General features: G+C 38.7%; 1 protein-coding gene across 1 annotated transcript; it reads left to right on the top strand.

Moving 5' to 3' along the window:
* Positions 1–8,123: 8,123 nt before the first annotated feature.
* On the top strand, positions 8,124–19,348 carry CLUL1 (clusterin like 1). The gene is made up of 7 exons (XM_050709015.1): positions 8,124–8,226; positions 9,586–9,734; positions 12,400–12,567; positions 14,509–14,959; positions 16,218–16,355; positions 17,817–18,031; positions 19,175–19,348. Exons 1-7 carry the CDS (start codon positions 8,124–8,126, stop codon positions 19,346–19,348), a joined length of 1,398 nt encoding a protein of 465 aa, XP_050564972.1.
* Positions 19,349–19,387: the final 39 nt, after the last annotated feature.

Genomic DNA, 19,387 nt, shown 5'->3' with positions numbered 1-19,387 from the left:
ACTGGACATAACAAAGATCCAGTTCTTAAAGAACTAAATAAAACTCAACTTGAATGAGCAAATGGCTATGTTTTTCTGCCCAGTTTCCAGTTGGAGCTGGAATGATTTTTTTTACTCTACATCTTACTAAAGATTTTACTCCACATCTTTCTAAAATCTTAGTGTAGAGGTGCAAAATTGCCCTCAATTGTAGAGGAGGTATCTCAGTTTTCCAAAGCTCAAGAAAACCAGTGAAGTATCTAGTTTTAGCACTTTCGTGAGAAAACAAATTTGTTCCATGTAAATGCACAAATAGGAGGCTACCTTTAATATTCTTCCAGCAGCACTGGAGACAGCATTTTCTCCGTTGTGTTAAATAACCAAAATGAGTCTATCTTCACAGATTTTTTTACATCTGTTACCTATAGGAAACAAAATAAGAACATCTGCATCAGGAATCCTGGCTAGCCACTGTCCAGAAATTAGGATATCTGATACTGTGCTGGACATTAATGAATATAGCTAACCCAAAAGCTAAGTGAAAATCTAGAAAGACTTTGAAGTGTTAGAGTCTAATCCTGAAGTAAATTACTGTGCTATGTTATGCTCAGTAGGAGTCTTCCTTTATCTTTTATGACTTTAACACTTGGATTCAAGTTTTCAGAAAGATGATGATTTAGATGTGGTAACTGCCATCTCGTCTGACTGCAGATGGTGCTGGGAAATGGCAGACAGGAATCTGTACAGCTTGAAATAATTTCTAACGCAGTTATGCTCTAAGTGTGAATGCTCAGAACCTGCCAACTTCCACGCATGCTGGAAGTTACATGTAACCATAATTAGCAGACTATGAATCCCATTTTGGCCCATGTCATACAAATATTAACAGGAAATCAAAGAATAGTTTAAGTTGGTAGGGACCTCTTGAGATCATCTGGTCCAACCCCCCTGCTCCAGCAGGACCACCTAAGGAAGGTTACCCAGAACCATGTCCCATCAGGTTTTGAATACCTCCACAGATGGAGACTCCACAGCTTCTCTGGGTAACCTCTTCCAGTGTGTGACCACCCTCACCATAAAAAGTATTTTCTTGTGTTCAGATGGAACCTCATGTGTTTACTTCATGCCCAATTCCTTCTTGTCCTGTCACTGGCACCACTGAGTCTGGCTCTCTTGTCTTCATTCCCGTCTGGCTCTCTTGTCTTCATTCCCTCCCACCAGTTATTTATACTTATTTATAAGATCCCCCTGAAGATCTCCAGGCTGAAGAGTCCCAGCTCTCTTGGCCTCTCCTCACATGGAAGATGGTCCGGTCCCTTAGTTATCTTTATGACCATTCACTGGACTTGACCCAGTAACTCCATGTCTCATGTGCTGGGGGGCCCAGAACTGGATCCCACACTCCAGGTGTGGCTTCACCAGTGCTGAGTAGGGGGGAAGGTTCACTTCCCATGGCCTGGTGACAGTCCTCTTCTTAATGCAGCTCAGGATGCTGTTGGCAAACACTTAGAAATAAGCCAGGTCGTGCTGAAACTGCATGTCATATCAATGAGATTCATCTGTCCCAGTTTTAGAGATCTACGTTTAGGTTAGTCTGCTACATTCACTTTCTACTTGCAACAAAAATAGGGTCTTCCAAACTGTGACTCAACTAATTCTGAGGTCAAGGTCTACAGCAGGTCAGTTCAACTGTGGCTTAGATTAAAGCTCTCGGTTGGCTACAAAGAAAGCCTAGCTCAGTGGCTGAGGTGCACACTGTGCACACTCAAATCCGAACTGAAAATTCCCATATTCTTTTCTTAGTCCTTAGTATTTCACAGCACCTGGAAACGTCTTAAGAACTTTGAAGCATCAGCAAATTCCCAACTTTGCCCAAATGGTTTCATACCAGAGCAGAAGGAAACAGGAGGAAAAGAGGAAGGATTTTAAGGTATATGTAGTTCTCTTGTGCTGCCACATGTGCATCTTCATGGGCTTTCTACATTTTTGCTGTCTGCAAGAACGAATTATCCATTGGTGGGGAATATGGAATTGTATTTTACTTCATATATTTCCATTTGGAGAGGCTGTCCCCATCAACGTTTCCCCTGGCATTTGTGGTCTTTCATGTCTCACCTTGTGGTCTTTCATGTCTCACCTTCATTTCCCTTTCTGTCTTTTTTTTTTTAATCTCATTGCTAATTCTCATTTGCTCTGAACTGTGTGTTTCTTTTTTATTCTCCTCCCATTTGTCAGGTCTCTGTAATTGATGTTGTTTTTTCACAGTTTTAAAAGCTCTGAGTACTGAGGCAGCTGCACGGGGCAGTGTACTAGTTATATAAAAGGACAGCTGTAAAAACATGTGCAATGGCAATTAAGCAAGAACTGTTAGGAGCATGAAGTCATTAATTCTAATTGCAGCAATGCTCTTCTTAGAAATTGCTTCTAATATCTGAAATGGAGAAAAAGACAACTTCAGGCAGCATTCCAGCTTTACTCCTTCCACTTCCGTGCTACTGCAAGCAAGGGGGCTGTGTTTGTTCTCTTACTGGTTATACTGAGGAAGTGTGATCTTCAGACATCCCTCTTTGGACTTTTGAACCCTCAGGCACCAGAGCTGGTTCCACTTTAAATGCAGCAGAAGCAAGAAGCCAAGTTTCTAGCCAGAGGATTATTCTTCACCAAAGCAATTTCCAGTTTTGCTGAATATTATTAAGGCCCTATCGTGAATGCCTTCAATTAACTTTTCAAGAAACCAGCAGATTGGGGCAGTTAGCAGCATCTTCAAGAGTTGTTCAGCACCTCACAAACTATGCACTGATAATTCATTCATCTTAATTTCATTAAACTCCAGAATTGTTTCCAACGAGCAACCGCTCTTTAACTAGCTGATACAGAACTGAATGATGAAGATATGCTTAAGCAAACCAGATGAAAACACACGAGGAACCCTGTTCCTTTGAGTTGCAGGCTGAAAGCTGATATATTACATGTCTGCATGCAATAAAACTTTTTTGTTTTAATGTTCCTAGGGAAGCCTGAAACTAAATCCTTGCAAAACATCTGGTTGAAAACTTCAGCATTTTAATATTAAATGCTTCCTGAAATCTGTTTGTGTAACTGTACCATGCAGATTAGCTTCACAGATTTATAATAAATTGTTTCTAACTCATTTTGTTATCCTTGCACTGACTTTGATATCTCCTGCTGATAACATAACACCAGTAATAGTGCTACTCCAAGTTCAATAGTTAGCTGATATCCCAAGCACAAATTCTGAAGACAACCACATAATTTTTAGGTTTCAGCTTCATATTGTCTTACATTCAATTCTAAAGCTTTCATTCTCTGGTCCTTAAAAGTATTTAAATCCCTTTACTTCATAAGTTTGTCTTCCCAAATACAGTGTTCCATATATTGCTATCGCTTACTGGCCTGATTGATCCCTCCTTTCTGTGTAGAGGCTTTGGATTAGACGTTAAGAAACTTTGCACAACTCTGTGAACAACAGACGTCACTTTACTGCTGGGACTGGCATTTAGAGCTTTGTGTCAAAGCCCTGGAGTATTTGTGAAAAAAATTCAGCAGTGAAGTGGAAGATTTTTTCCACACCTTATAGTCTTCCTGAATGTCTATGGATAGATAAGCAAAAGGAAATCAGTCTCATACGTTTTAAAACACAACAAAACTTGTGAAGATGGTCCCTCTGGCATCAAAAGCTTAATAGTTTCAAATAAAGACACATTAATTAGTGATGCACTAAGCTATGCATGCTGATTTCATGCCTTCAGCTGGTTTCGTGTTTGCATGGAGCACAGTGCAGGGCCCTGATGTGGCCTTGCCTGAACCTCCTCCAGACAGGGCAATCACATCGGCATGGCTCCGAGCTGCAGGGCTCATGAACTTTGAGATTGTGTCACGCTAAAGAGATGTACAAGATATTTACAAGCTTGTAGCTTGGTCTAACTCCAGCTATGTAACTTAGGGTAGCCTCAGCTCCTTAGTCCCTCCAGCATGAGTGAGAGCATCTCTGTCTCCCGGCTAAAGAAGGAACCCTGTTTCCTAACTTCAACTACTCAGGTAAAGCTCAAAGTCAGACCGAAGGAGGGCTCCCATGGCCTCTCAGGAGAAAGTGGAAACCACTTAGGGGCTCCTGAAGTACTGGAAAGTATTAAAACCAGAACAAAACAAAATAAAAACTTCAATTCCTATAGCCTTAAAAACCGTACTAACTGCTAGCAAAGCTTTGTGCGTGCTTTAGATTAGGCATGTAATTAGACAATAGGCCCCCAGTAGGATTTAATTTCAATTGAAAGCACTGGAACTAATGGTGTGCTTACAAATAAAGCTAATTAAGATTTGGTAGAACTGGGGACTATTCCATAGAAGTATCAAGAGAATTAATGTCGATGTATAGCACTTTGCATGCCTTGTGAAGTCTGAAAGCAAGCAACCATACTTTCAGCATGATCATTAAACGACTGGCCTATCTCAGGCATAAATGTGAAAATGTATAGTAGAAAACAACTCTTCCAAACAGCAAATAATTGTATAAATATAAAACCGGAACAAAATCCCACAGCTAATGTATAACACAGGAAATTCCATTTCAACATATTTCTTGATTCTTAATCCTGCCAGGTGGAATGGATCAACAAAAAGGGAGAAGTCACAGTACACTGTAAAAAAATGTTATACATTTGTGGAGGTCATCCAGTAGGACAGAAGACAACTCCAAAAATCAGCTACAACTCCCATTGCTAAAGTTCAATTAGGTTCAAGTTTAATGTTGATCTGAATCATTGCAATTATTTCAGTTTCAATTTATCAGATTCTTGCAAAAGGCCTGTTTTTCTGCAAATCCCTTTTCTAGTTATTTTCTTATATTTTTTTCCAATATACACTTATTACTTTCAGTAAATATACAGCAGTACTCGAATAACTGTTGGGCTGGGGAGAAAGAGACTTTTGCTCACAAAGGCGTCTTCAGACTGTGTCCAGTATGAGTAGTTGCTACAAGACTATATCTTAATTTGCAGCCACAGCAGTATGCTCTGAATCATCTGCTTGTATTAGCTTGTGAAAAAATAGGCATGTCAGTATCATAATGTGGTGACATGGCACACTGTGGGTGAGTGAATCACTCAAATTCAGAAGAAAACAACACATTAAGAGGAAACAGTTGAACATGGCAGCTGATACAAAAATTGGAGATATCCACAATGGGTCAGTGCAGAACAGATTTGAAACATTAAAAGAAAATAGAATGGATATTTGATATGTAACCTGAAGTTATAATTTTGGAGATTTCTGTTTAATTAAATTCAAAATGGAATGTGAGAGAAATGATTTCCAGAGTGAGCACTACTAGTAATTACCTTTCAAGAACAGAGTGTTGGGTTCCCAAGTGCACTTCAAAGTGCACTTTAACAGGCATATCAGCTATAGATAATTTTGTCTTCAGGTTGAAATTTCCTAGGTTTCTTATACCTCCTATTTCAACCATCATATATATAAAAAATAACATTGGAGCAAAGAATCGGGATTTTTTTTTTTTAATGAATAGATCTATATAATAATGCCTATTTCCTTTTGCTTACATAGTGGTTATAATAAGACATGAAGAATAACACCTAAGACAATGCAACACACTTCACAATGTTCAAAATCAACAGAATTGAGAAAAAAGAGCCTGACATGCATGAGGCTTCATGTCTCAGCATTAGCTTCAGCACTGATTTCCCTTAAGGACTAGCGTTGCAAGGTGCATGAATGTGTTTGACTGTGGACCCACAAGGGCGTTCAGAAGAAGAGCAATTCTGAAAACAAGCCGTGGAATCTGTGCCTGAGGCAGCCTCCAGCCTCTCCACACTTTGGCAGGGGTGCTGGTCTCCTTCCCCATGGGGCTGAGGCTGGCTGCTTTCTTGCAAATTGCTATGAGCTTTGGGTGATCTGTTGGACTGCCATTTTTACTCTAGATCAAGTACAGTTTTGTCTACATTGAGTCAGGCTGCTCCTGGCAGGGGACTGCAAGTCCTTCAAGGGTGCTTGCTTGTTATAGTCACAAAAGAGAATTTGAAGTATTTTGTGCTATGATGAATCTTGGTCAAGAAGTCAGCAGTATTTCAGTGAACCAGCAATTCATATACATTAAAACAAAAAATGAATTCCCCTCCCCTACATCATTTTCAGAAAATAAGAGTGGAGCTATATGAATATGTAATGCAAGTCGAGGACTTGCAGTTCCCATTAAAAGCTAACGGGTTCTCCATTCTTCCTGACATGTTTTTAAAAATAATAATAATAAAAAAACAAGTCCCTTGCCTAAGCAGCACTAGTCTTACTGGACCTTGACCATCAATCACCAGTTGACTCTTATGAACTACGAGGTAAACAAACAAACAAAAGGGATGTATTAAAACTGATGTTACGGACCACTAACCACATACATCTACTTTCACTGTCCCCTTTTTGACTTCAAGGGAGTACTGCTGGTGAGCATCACAGGTGCGATACGACCTGCCAACAATACTCGTGCATAGTTTATATCAAGCATCTGCTAGCATTTAAGTATCTCATTTCAAAGTATCTAAAACTTCATGCAGCTCAGATCCCAGATGTACTTTAGACACATGGGTTTACTGAAGAAAATCATTAAGGGGGCAAAACCCCCAAACATCAGCAAGAATAATGATATACAAAATGCCAAGATTTGCTTATCTCATCTCAGGCTCTACTCATATGCCAGACTGCACCTGGGTTCCCTAATTCTTTCAACTTCTGTATCTTCAGAAGGTATATGAAGAAAGCCGTGACGTAATTCAATGTTTTTTATAGCTGAAGAGATTAAATGTTGGAAGCTATTTTTAGCCAAACTAATTGTAATAATTTCACTAAGAACATAAGTTGCAGATATCTCCTAAGGTAAAAAGCAAGATGACTGAAAATCTGTAAAGAAGAGAGGACTACCGAAAAATAGCAGATCCACTTCGCGTTCAATTATGTAATTCTATCCAACACTCCCCCTAGCGGTTTTGCCCACACGGCTGAGCACGAAGTCCCATACAAGCAACCCCCCCCGGCCTAACGACAATATGTCCCATTAATAGGATTAAGTACCTTGTCATCAGATAAGTCGAACATGGCAAAATCCCTGTCACTCTGAGCAATTAGATCAGAGCGCAGCCCCAGCCCTTCCTGACGTGGGCAGCAATTTTTCAGAAGACGTGTTTCCAGTATTAATGGTAAATATGCTGCTTTTAACTTTTCTTTGGTAATGGGTTTGTATTTCTTTGCAAAGTTAATCAGTCTTTAATTATAAATGTAAAGATAAAATGTACAAGTGACTGTAGAAATAAATCCAGGATATGGATAAATCCCAGCTCTTCATTTACATATGCACTTGCAGCTGATAATTGCATCTTCCAGAAGGCTGCACTAACAAGAAGGAACGTAAACACCATGTTTACTTCATGAGATGAGAACTATAAAGTGTAGTTGCATGGTTTCTAAAAAATAAGCCTTTCTCATGTAACTGTTTTTGGGAGGGAAATACAGCAAAAGTCAATTCTTCCTTTTTTTTTTTTTTTTTTTTTTTTTTGTAGGAATTTCTTTCAATTGCTGCTGTGTTTACTTATAAAACTGATCTAATTGCCAGCTTCTTAGCACACCTATTACTGCCTTTGCTATGTTAAGTATTATCCTGTAGGACAATGAAAGCGGTCACATATTTGGAGATAAGAAGGGGAACAATATTCTAGAAATTTCCTTTTCAAAAACTAGCAATAATGTTTAGCATGGATTCATGTATAACATAAAATAACAATAAAAAGAGTAAAAAGCTTTTAGTGTAAGAGACAAGAGACAGTCTGAGCTTCATAATCTTCCAGTTTTATATTTCTGTGTCCTGGTTCTATTACACCACTGTGTAAACTCAGTGGAATTGATCTATTAGTATGAATAAATAGAGTACGAATGAGGTCACCTTCTTACTCGTGTTTTTACTAACAGTAGCATTTAGGAGTATATTATAGATCTGAGAAACCATAGTTAGAGACTAAAATAAAGGGACTTGTATTATGCTTAGTAAAAATTACCTAGGCATTTGGCCATCACAAAGGTGCTTACATCTAACTTTATCAACCTGCTTCTTTAACAGAAAGACCATGAAGTCCTCTTGGGTATTTCTAATATATGTGCTTTGTCTGAATGGTCACCAGTGTGCACCGACAAGGCAGGAGGAAACGAATCTCCGGGAGAGCTTCAAGAGTATGTATGCGTTTCTTGGGGGGTGGGGGTGGGGGGTGGGTGCTGAAAGCCCCTAGGCCCAGGTCTCCATTCAGCATTCAGGCTTGCCCTGGTGCACTTTGACTTCCACGCTCATTGCAGTCAAGAGATCTGTTTTCATGTGTGGAGCTTAGAAACTGTGACATAGCTGAATTTTGCTGAAGCAAAGCATCCACACACACAATGGGGAAATAAGAACAACTGAGTGAGAAACTAAAGGTATTAATATAGAAGCCTCCTGTGACAAAATAAACTGTTTACATTTTTATAGGTTATTTGGTCCTTCATAGATCATTAGAGTTTAAGCTGAACTCAATGGTCAATCCCACTGATTTTTGTTTGTTTAAATAACCTCTGCAAATGTTTATTCCAGAATTATATGCTTAGCTCGAAAAGATGATTATTAAAAATAAGTGAAATAAAATGACTTAATTTAGGAAAAAAAACCCACGACCTTACAACAGATGTTCTGTGTATACTCACCTCTAAGCATGGCTTTATTGTGTAGGTAGGAATCCCAAGAGGATCAGCCATGAAATATTCCTTTGCTTCTGTCTATTTTAATAGTACTTCTGTGACAAACAAAATGTTAGAGACGGGGAAGAGAGATATAATGGAATAAATGAATGCCATATGCTTTTGGCAGTCTCATGGTAGTGTGCCCTTTACTTGTTTTGTATAGCTCCAGTAATATTCAGGGTATTTCTGCACAGGGAACAAATACAGATAACGAAATGTGCACTTACGAAGAGATTCAAAGTGCAATGTGGAGACCAGTCTGGCCTTTCACCAAAACTCTACGGGTGTTACCTCACAGGAACTCTAGAGATTATATTTTTAGGAAAGCAGGTTGCAGGCTCCTGTAATCTACATTTTCAAAATATTAAACTCTCACAGATTGATTTCAGATCAAAAATAAATATATAGGTTATGTCATTAAGAAACTAGTGAACAACCTTTGGAGACACCCAAAACCCAGGATGAGATCCTGAGCATCCTGCTCTAGTTGACCCTGCTTTCAGCAGGTGGGTTGGACACAGTGACCTCCAGAGGTGCCTTCCAACCTCAACTATTCTGGGTTTTGGTGATCAGAAATGGGACAGCCAAGTATATAGCTTGAATTAAACGCAGCTAATCACTGTCAAAGACTCTGGGCCAAATTCTTAACTGATGGAAATTGCCTTGGCTGCATGTTATTCAGCATTCACTGTCCCAGGGTTTGGCAACTGTAGGGAAACATAGAGCTGGTTTGCTTTCTTTTGTCATCTGTGTATGGCAATTTGTGCTAGTGCTCAAATTGGATTAAGTCACTCTGTAATTTTATTTATTTATTTATTTTAGTGTTATCTGAAGTTGGAGAGAAATATGTAGATGAAGAGGTAAAGAAAGCTTTGATTGGTATTAAGCAGATGAAAATTATGATGGAAAAAAATGAAGATAAACATGTAGATCTGATGAAGACCTTGAAGAAGAGCAGTGAAGAAAAACAGGTAACAAGTGCATCCGTGTTTTTGTTTGTTTGTTTGTGTTTTATTTTTTATTTTTTTAAGTTGTGGTTATTTTTAATCAAAAGATGAAGCAGATTGTACGTGGACTTAGCCTACCTCCTGGACGTGGTATAGCATGCTATTATGCTAAGGCCAAAAACCAACCAAGAAAGGATCCCTTGGAGTCTCCCTTTTTCTGGGAAGAATTCAAGCCATATTGTATATACACTCTGAGGAGCATACATCTTTTTGTGTGGTCACATAGCAAAGCCAGGAGCGATGGCAAATCTCTGCTTCTGCTTTTTCTTACCAGCAAAAGAAAACTCTTACAGCAGCTCTGTAGAGGTTCTCAATGTATGTATCCTTGAACCAGGAGCTGGGCCAATTGACATCCTTTTCTAGCCTGGATTCACACTTCTGAAAAAGTTAAAACATTAGTTCACATTTGCCACTATCTTAAGAAAGAGGTTATGTGTTTGCAGGAACCTGGCATACTGAGCCTTCAGTTCTGACTGAAGCTCTCAGACTGCACTGGAGTAAAGCACTGAATGAGACCAACGCCTGTCTCACTGGTGCCTTTTCCAGATTTTCTGGTTCTTTCAAAACCTAGAGATGAAGAGTTTCCGTCTTTCCTCAGAAACACAGCTTCCTAACTGAGTGCCATAGTGTTAACTTTTCCCTTGTGGCTGAACGTCTAAGTCATTTCTAAACTGAAAATAAAGGAGCGAGCAGTAGGCAAAATGCAGCTGAGTTACCACAAGTTAACACGTTACGCTGTCTCGGCCCATCCTGGTTGTAAGTTAAAACGTGTCATCTGACACCATCCTCCTTGAGATTTGGGTTCTTGCATTTTATTCTGCAATTGTTTAGTGACAAGAAGTGGCCTAGGCATAGTCAAAGCTGGTGGTGACCACCATGTGAAAACATAGATGTTCTGCAGTAAAAGGAGCCATGAAATGCTCTACATGGACTCAAACATTATTTAGGAGAAAGAACTTGAGTTTGTAACATCCAGCAATGTGTTGAATTTATTTCTTTATTGCTTTTATGGTTCATTTCTAGAAATCACCTCCTTCACTGAATGAAGACCAAGGCAACTACAGGCAGCTTTGCAAAGTTGTTTAGTGCAGAAAGTCCAGCTGCTCTGCCCTCCATGTCCTCATACACTGCAGGCTTCAAGGCACTTCCCAGCTTGCTTTACAGACTTCAGACCTTCAGAAAAAAATTATATTGCTGCAAATAATTATGCTCTTTAGAGAAAGTACAGGGGATTAGAGGAAATCCTAATGTCCTGGTGCAATGCCTAAGCTTAGAGCAATGTTCTCAGATGATCCAGTGAAGTGGAGAATGCTGTATATTAAAAAAAAAAGAAGAAAAAAAAAGATCCTAACTATTGCTTTCAGTGAGCTTGAAGGAAGATTCAATTTTGGCCCAACTTGGAGATTAGTTTAAACTACATGTATTAGCAAGTCAAAAAGCTCCTGGTAACTTGCTAACATCTTTAGAAACACCACTATGTTCCCACTATTGAGTCCATTGTTGGTTCTTACTGGATGATTTCATTTGCACAGAACTTATCCCCAACAGCAAGAGTTCATAAAACACTGAATAAATATATTTAGAAAGATCAGAATATAATTAAACATCGAACATGAATACCAAAATTACTAGCTCCACCAAGCACATTCTGACAAAAGTCTTATTTTCTCAGAGACTCTACTGAAATACTGCCAGGAAGGAGTAAGGCTGACCAATTAAGTATTTCTGTCATGCTTAGGAACAGCGTGAAATAGTGTTTGGAAACCTAATGTATTAAAATATGTTGCACTGGAAGAAATAAATTTATGATGTGCAATCTACTTTAACAAGAAGAAGGTTTCTGTCTTTCCATTGTCCAGTCTATTCTAAAATGCTTCTTCTAATCATTGCTCAGCTTTGTGCTCTACTGGATGAAGTAATCCAGTAATTAGAAGCAGCATTGCAAAATGCATCTTGTTTCCATTTGGTGTGGAAGAAGTACCTCACACTTCCACAAGGGGGGGAAGAACACCCTCACTACAGTTTTTGGATTAGTATAATCCCAAAGAGAGGAAAATACATACTTTTGAATACTTCTGCATTAGAGAGAGAATTTATGCATGGCAAAGACCTAGCTTCATAAAGCATCACAGGCCCTTAAAGAACAGAGCAATGTAACAAAGCAGACTTTCCTTCCTTCCTTCCTTCCTTCCTTCCTTCCTTCCCTTTCTTTCTTTCTTTCTTTCTTTCTTTCTTTCTTTCTTTCTTTCTTTCTTTCTTTCTTTTCTTTCTTTCTTTCTTTCTTTCTTTCTTTCTTTCTTTCTTTCTTTCTTTCTTTTTCTTTTTCTTTCTTTCTTTCTTTCTTTCTTTCTTTCTTTCTTTTTTAATCTCAAAGATTCAGGTTGACTGTAGAGATCAGTTTGGTTTTGCACATTACACTCTCTGAGTGTCAGGAAAACTCTATATGGGAAAGCTTTTCAATTTTCTCTTCCTTCCACATGTGAACGCAGTTGAAGAGGCAACCTACCCAAACGGTTAAAGATTAGAAAAAATGATCCATAAATAGGCAAAATGAGTGATCAACACTGGGATAAGTATTCAGGATATTAATCTGAAAATTGCCATCAACTGAATCTTTTTTCTTATTCAGGAAGCTTTGCGAATTATGGATGAAGTAAAGGAAAGATTAGAAGAAGAAGAAAGACAATGCCAAGTATCCTTGAAAAATCTATGGGATGAATGTGAATCTTGTTTAGAAAGTACCTGCATGAGATTTTCTACAACTTGCAGACATAGTGTGTCAACATTTAGAAGCAAGGTAGGAAAAAATTTTGTATCTGGGAAATACCCTTGAATTCACATACTGGTTTTGGAGAGAGCACATTTTATTTTCTCAGTAGCCAGCTCTTTTAGTTATATCAATTTACTAAAATTAATTTGATTTGGAGGGCCTGGAAATGTGAAGTTATAAGGCACAGATTACATTCAATTACATTCATTGAACACTGAGCCAAAGTGAGTTCTGTGGCACCCTGGCGTGGCTCCATGGGCACTGATTATTTCCCTGGCTCCCAAGGAGTCACTCCAGATACAGAGCGATGTATCTCACAGTAGGACTTGCATTAAGATGCTCAATAACTGTTTGTGAAAAATACCACATAGATTCTCTGTGTTCCATATGATAATCAGCAGAGTTAAAACTGTAGAAAGAGTTAGGAAAAGTCCCTGTGGAAAAAATAATCTGCTTACACGATATCATTCTTTTCTGTATTTAGGTTATTTTATATCTACTCTTTAAGTAACAAAATGGCTTTAAAGTATTTAATTGTTTTTAACAGAGGAACATGCTAGCAGAGGTTTGTTAATTGTTAGAGAGATTCCCCAAGTTCTACCAGAAAGAAAGTATGCTTTCCTGGCTGGTACATTATTACAAGATTTAACAAAACTGTAATTTCTTTCTTCTTTTTCTTTTTTTTTTTTTTTTTTTAATTTGGTCATATGCTTTAACGGCAGCTTAACAACAGATCCTGTACAATTACTGCTACTGAAATTTTAGCCAGATTACCTAGCTTTCAGATCCCCAGGCACTGAAAAATATGCTAATTGAAAATTTACACATGGTGTGTCTTGCAAGTGACAAGCTTTAGATCAAAGCTGTTTAGCATTTGTGCATATTCTTAAAATTATTCAAGTAAAAGTGTGGGATGGATTAAATTTAAGCCTATTGGTGATTCTTAGGGCTTTTTAGATATTCCTTATTAATTCCTGAAGTATCACCTGGACTTTCAGGAGTCTTTGGGTGTCAGGTCGAAATCCTTGCAGTAAACATACACTGCACCGCCACTGTCTTTGACACTCTCAATAACTTCCTCTGTGAGCTCTATGATTTATTTGAAGTGAGAAATGTGTTGTGACCTAAATTGTTTTTAAAAAAGAGGACAAAGACTCTAGCTGTGGCTGATGGCACACAGGCAGTGGGGGCAATACAAGCTGAGGCTGATCCTCCAGGATGGGTTCACAATGTACCTTCCCTCTAGTTCTGCCAAAATACCTGTCAATGTATACATGTACGTATACATATATGTATACACATATGTATATGTGTACATATATATTTGACATGGTGTTTCTTAACCCTTACCAGTTTTATAATGCCATAAACTGTGGCTCCACAAGGCAGTGTTTCTGCTCAGGTGAAGGCATTACGTCAAAGTGGGAAGCAGGGAATGAGCAGCTGAGACCTATGGAATGGGAACCCCACGAAGCAGAGCTGTCACTCAGTCTCCTCCGTCATCAAACCATGGACTCAGAGCCACTGATTTATTGATTTTAATGGGTTTCAGTTTGCAGAGGAATTTGAGCATTTGGCCATTGGTGGCAGGCAAGGGTGTTTACAGATTACGGTGAGAACAACTGCCTTCTGTTCTGTACATGACATATAACTACCACAGAAATATTTCCAAGGTAAAGTCCAAACTGTATGTTGGATAAAACCCAAAAGCCAGTACTAACTTCAAGCTTCAACAGATTAAAGGCCAACTGGCAGCCACGTTTCTTCAGTGATTTGGAGTTAACAATTTAGACTAAACGTCTTGAGTCTAACATCTTAAATTACTTTGGAGAATTTGCTGTGATTTCAGTTGTTAAGAGAGTACATTGTTACTATAGGTATTTGAAAAAAGAGTTTAGAGCCACTTCCCTGAGAGATGAAAAATTGTTAAATTGTCTGGCAGCTGATCCATCTCTTTCTTATATTCAGGTTGAAGATTTTTTGAGGAAAATACCTACGCTTATTTTCACATTTCATGAAGACCAAGGAAAAGACATCCAGGTTAATGAAAAGCCTGAGAAAGAGGATACCCAGCTAGTAAAAATGGAAGATTTATTTAGCCAACTATTATCGGACATGGGCTCAATATTTGACAAAAGTTTCATTTTTTTCAAGCACATGCAAAAAGAATTTGACCAGTCCTTTCAAGCATATTTCATGTCTGATCTGGATTTGAATGAGTCCCCCAGCATGCCTGCTTTACCCAACGACACCACCAGAAGTGATAGCTTACAGAAAGACTGGGGCATACCGGGCTTCCTACAGACAGTCTTTGATTTCAGCAAGACAGTGTTTGAAGGTGTCAGTGAGGTGATTACTGAAGTATTTGATGAATACAAAGATAATAGAAGAGATTTGACAGAACAAGCCAAAGGCAAGTGTTGGAAAACAAAACTCAACTGCATGGTCAGTGACATCAAACCTCTCAGGATTGCTAAACTACAGCTCATGGCTCAGTCCGTGGCATGTTAGTGTAAGACGTGGTATGGAAGCTCTGGAGGCTATCTTGGTTAAACAGGCATGGGTCAAGCATAAATTCATTGGATAAACTAAAAAGAAGAAATCACCTAGAAACCTCATAGAAATATTATAGTGGGACTTATGGGTCCTACACAGCCTGATTTTCATGGTATTTCTCAAAATGTTTTCAGGAGCTCCTCAGGAGCTCTTGAAATCATGGCAGATGCAGGTTTTCATAAGGCTGACTGACAGGTCTGATCTCAGCCTTTGTCAGGAAGACTTATGTATCATGCCATGTTGACATGTCTCCAACTCTAAAAAGTCAGGGTAATTCTGCGAGATGTCATGGCATATGCCTGCCCTTGCCAAATGGCATTAAGCTCTGCCAGACAGCTGCAAGCCCTGCCCGAAGCTACTGGTGCAGTGTAGCGTACCAGTCAAATACAAAACAGCCATGGGATTTCCCAGTAAGCAGGAAAACACTGGGCATAACTTTGGTTTAGGTGATAACTCTCAATGGAGGAAACAACCCTCAGTCAACCTTTAGAATACAAATAAGCTTTATCCTTCCTATCTTATTAATGAAAATTAAAACAAACAAACAAAACAAACAAACAAAAAACAAAGACAATCATTCAAATACATGCTGGTGCCGATCTGTTAAGAGATCACAGTAAGGACATGCAACAACTCTGAGTGGAAGGTGGCATAGTCACTATACAGTCATCAGAAAACATAAATTGAAGCGATTCTACAAAAGCGATTTTTAATTTTTCCTGAATCATGACCCATGTTACCTAGGTACTGTGCTCTCATCTAGCTCTACACAATTACAAAACATCCTGATTTCTGAAGGTCAAACAGATCTTATCAGAATGCTCATGCTGTAAAAATGGTCTGTAGTAATATTAGGAACTGTTTGACTATCAGTGGGAAATACATTACCTTGCCTTTATAAGGAAATAATATGAATTCCTTGGAAGAAAACAGGGTTTACATCATCTCCTGATTTCTGTTTCTGAATGTTTAATCCCTATTTTTTGCTTGGACTTATGCCAGTTATTTTGGATTCAGTACTAAAAGTATCTATATATAATCAATTGTAATAGGTAACAAATGTGTATTTATTAAGAACCTAAGCTTAACATCAGTCTAAAAATACTGTAATTTCGCCCTAGATTCTGACAGAAGTGGCATGTTCTCAAAAATTGTGTCAGGACGTCAAAGAACTCTGTGCAAAGAGCTTCGAGAGAATTCCTCCGGATGCACACAGTTTCACGAGAGATGTCAGAAGTGTCAAGACAATCTTTTGCATGGTAAATACTTTCTGATTTTCTGATTTATTTCTATAATGTGTTGGCCATTGGTTTGTACATCTTGAGGCTGTCATTTTCTACTGTGCTGTTTCCATATTTTTGGAATTAACATCCAGTCACTGGGTTTTCACTGTAATTAGGAATTTAAGCACTATTAGTCATTCCAGATGATTTCAATTACCTTTCCCCACTGTCTCCACACAGTGTCAGTATAACTCAGTTGTTAACATACTGCTGGAGGTCCGAAGTTCTACACAAAATACCTATATACATTGTTAGAGTTGCCATCCGACAGAGCAGCAAGAGGTCAGGCAGCAATCGGTCCTGCCTGGGTGCACAGGTGCCAAGCAGAAAGCGAGGTGAAGCTGAAACTCCTGACACTGGCTTCTCCTGCAGACAACCAGACATAATGCCAGGCAGCATTAGCTCCTCACAAGGAAAGCAAGCACCGAAGAGCTTGTAAAACAAGGCTGACATAGCAAATAAAAAGGGGAATGCTTCTCAGTATGTAAGAAGATGGCAAAGCTCTGGCATGCACTCTCCAGGAGCACCTGGAAAAAAAATCAGACTGCATCACACAGAAACACTGTCAGGGCTCCCACTGCAGCATAACATGCCTGCGTTTCCAGAGTTATTTATGCCTCAAAAGCCACAGGAAATACTTAAATCCAAATATCTTCAGAACATCTCCAGCATTGCAGATTTAAATGATCCAATGACACATTTTGGAGAGAGCATTGGACCATTCCCATCTCACTAAAAATACCTTTTTGTCTACAGCTGTGTATTACACATACCAGTTTGTATCTGTGGTTGCTGTGCTATCAGCCTGAAGGTGTCCCTTGACAGTCCTATTTGACAGAGAATAAATCGAATGTGTCCATGGTAATTCTTGCATAGGAATAACATAGTATTACTGTTTAAACTACACATTTTACAAAAGAAAAGAGACAGCAATCCTCAGTCACATACTAACGTTAGCAATTGTTAGATAAAGCAAATTAGGCCTTAACACTCATCAGAAATACTAACATCATGAATTACAGTCTTCTAACAACCCGTACACTTGGAATGGATTGATAAATGAGAAATTAAAAAAAGAGATAACATATAAGGAGATTAAGTGGTTGCTAAAGGTAACAACTACCACTTCTTCGTTACCATACCTGACAATCTATTGCTATGCAATATGATACAAACCTTAAAGTACTTGGTAAGTCGCAATACAGCAAACGGGTTAATTAATCCATTTAGTCATTGTAAGCCTAAACTAAAGCTACCAAAATAGGTCAGCAAGAATTAAACTTTTTTATTTAGCATTATTTAACACTAACCCAAAAATATGCCTCCTTGCTAGACTGTTTTTGTAGTTTTCCTAGATTTCTGTACTTCAGATAGAGAAGGCCAAGTAGAAGACACATGACTTTCTGTAAGCTTCATGCTGGCTGTCTTTCTAAACAGATTGCCCAAATGTTCCTGAACTGCACATCAAGTTTGATGAAGCCTTTAAACTGGTTAATCTCTCTGGCGAGCAGTATGAGCAGATTCTCCAGATGGTTCAGCGTCATACAGAAGACACTTCCTACTTGTTGAGCAAGATGAAAGAAAGATTTGGGTGGGTCTCTGAGCTATCCAATATGACCATTGGACCAGAAAACATTTTCAATATAGTTAAGGTAAGGGTTATCTAATAAAGGGAACTATTGCACAGTGCTGTCTTCCAACTATGCCTTGCTCACACGCATGCTCTAGGGGACTGTAGCTGTTTGCACACATGTAATTTTTGGTCTTTACAATGGAAAGTTCCTACTCTGCTTGAATTTATATATGCTTGATAATCCCTCAATGAGCTGAAACTCCAGAGATTCGAAACTATTTTCCTCTAAATACTTTTATTTGGATGGCTGCCTGACAGGCTAACGCAAATCATCTCTGATAAGAGCAAATTGATACTAGCAGCTTTGGCTGGCCTCCGATTACCTTCTTGGACAAATTTCACTGTACCAGCCGGTAATACATCCTTAATGGATCACTGAATATATGTACCCGTCTCTACCTATATATCCCAAAGCACAAAGAAAGCAACTGTTATGCAGGTTATTGCAGTGGAAGCTGCATATCATAAAGAGCAGCTGTCAATATTGCAGTGAATACATCATGATTAACTACATATTGCCCACAAGAATACATTCAAGGTAAATTCAATCGATTTTACTGGGCAGGGACAAATCCCGTTCTCCCTTTCAATTCATAAATCCAACGCACTACTATTACTACAAGAACTTTATACAAAATACTTGTGCAGTCCACCAACACCCCCTTCACACCCCCTTCACCCCCAAAATCAGGAACAAGGAGACGAGCAATATTTAAGCACACTTTCCCAACCAAGTCTGAGCTATCTGCTCAGGAAAATAAAGCTACAGAACTAAGTCTGGTTTAGAAAAACACATAGGAATGAGTAACTTCAACCATGCAAACTTTCCTTTGAAATTAATGGAACAACTCACACGTAAGTTTTCATTAAGAGATCAGAAGCTCTTTATAAGTGTAGTTCATGGTTTAAATATTAACTTACAGTTGTTAAACACGGTCTTGCAGTGCCATGTCACCTCTTCCCACTGCTTACAATAAGCTTTGGCATAAACTCAAGACTCCCACTGTCTTTTCAGAACAAAGTAATTTAAAGAAAGTAGACAAGTTTAAAATATTCTTGTTTAATCTTTTCTTATTAAAGATGGAAGGCACAGTATGTATAAACAAAACTGAAAGCACACAGCAGGTTGTAGTGTCTAAAGTACTGATTTGCTCTCTTCTAGGTGGTACCTGCGGATCCCTCTGGTGCAAATGAAACTGTGGTAGATGTGAATATTCTGACTTCGCCTACTTTCACCATTAAAGTTCCTCCGAACTTAGACCCACAGAGTGCTGAATTCATTGAATACATAGCTGGAAAAGCACTGCAACTATACAAGCAGAATTTTAAGTGGTAAGTTCATTCTCTTCGCCTTTTATAGAGAACACAGTTCTTC

The sequence above is a fragment of the Cygnus atratus genome, chromosome 2 (genome assembly GCF_013377495.2).
Source record: "Cygnus atratus isolate AKBS03 ecotype Queensland, Australia chromosome 2, CAtr_DNAZoo_HiC_assembly, whole genome shotgun sequence".
Lineage (NCBI taxonomy): Eukaryota > Metazoa > Chordata > Aves > Anseriformes > Anatidae > Cygnus > Cygnus atratus.
The sequence above is the reverse complement of the archived record's forward strand: the minus strand, read 5'-3'. Positions and strand labels throughout refer to the sequence as shown.

Coding starts and splice junctions, on each gene's coding strand:
- CLUL1 (XM_050709015.1), top strand. CDS start 8,124: ATGAAGTCCTCTTGGGTATTTCTAATATATGTGCTTTGTCTGAATGGT. Junction 8,227..9,585: donor TCTCCGGGAGAGCTTCAAGA/GTATGTATGCGT, acceptor TATTTATTTTAG/TGTTATCTGAAGTTGGAGAG. Junction 16,356..17,816: donor TCAAGACAATCTTTTGCATG/GTAAATACTTTC, acceptor CTTTCTAAACAG/ATTGCCCAAATGTTCCTGAA.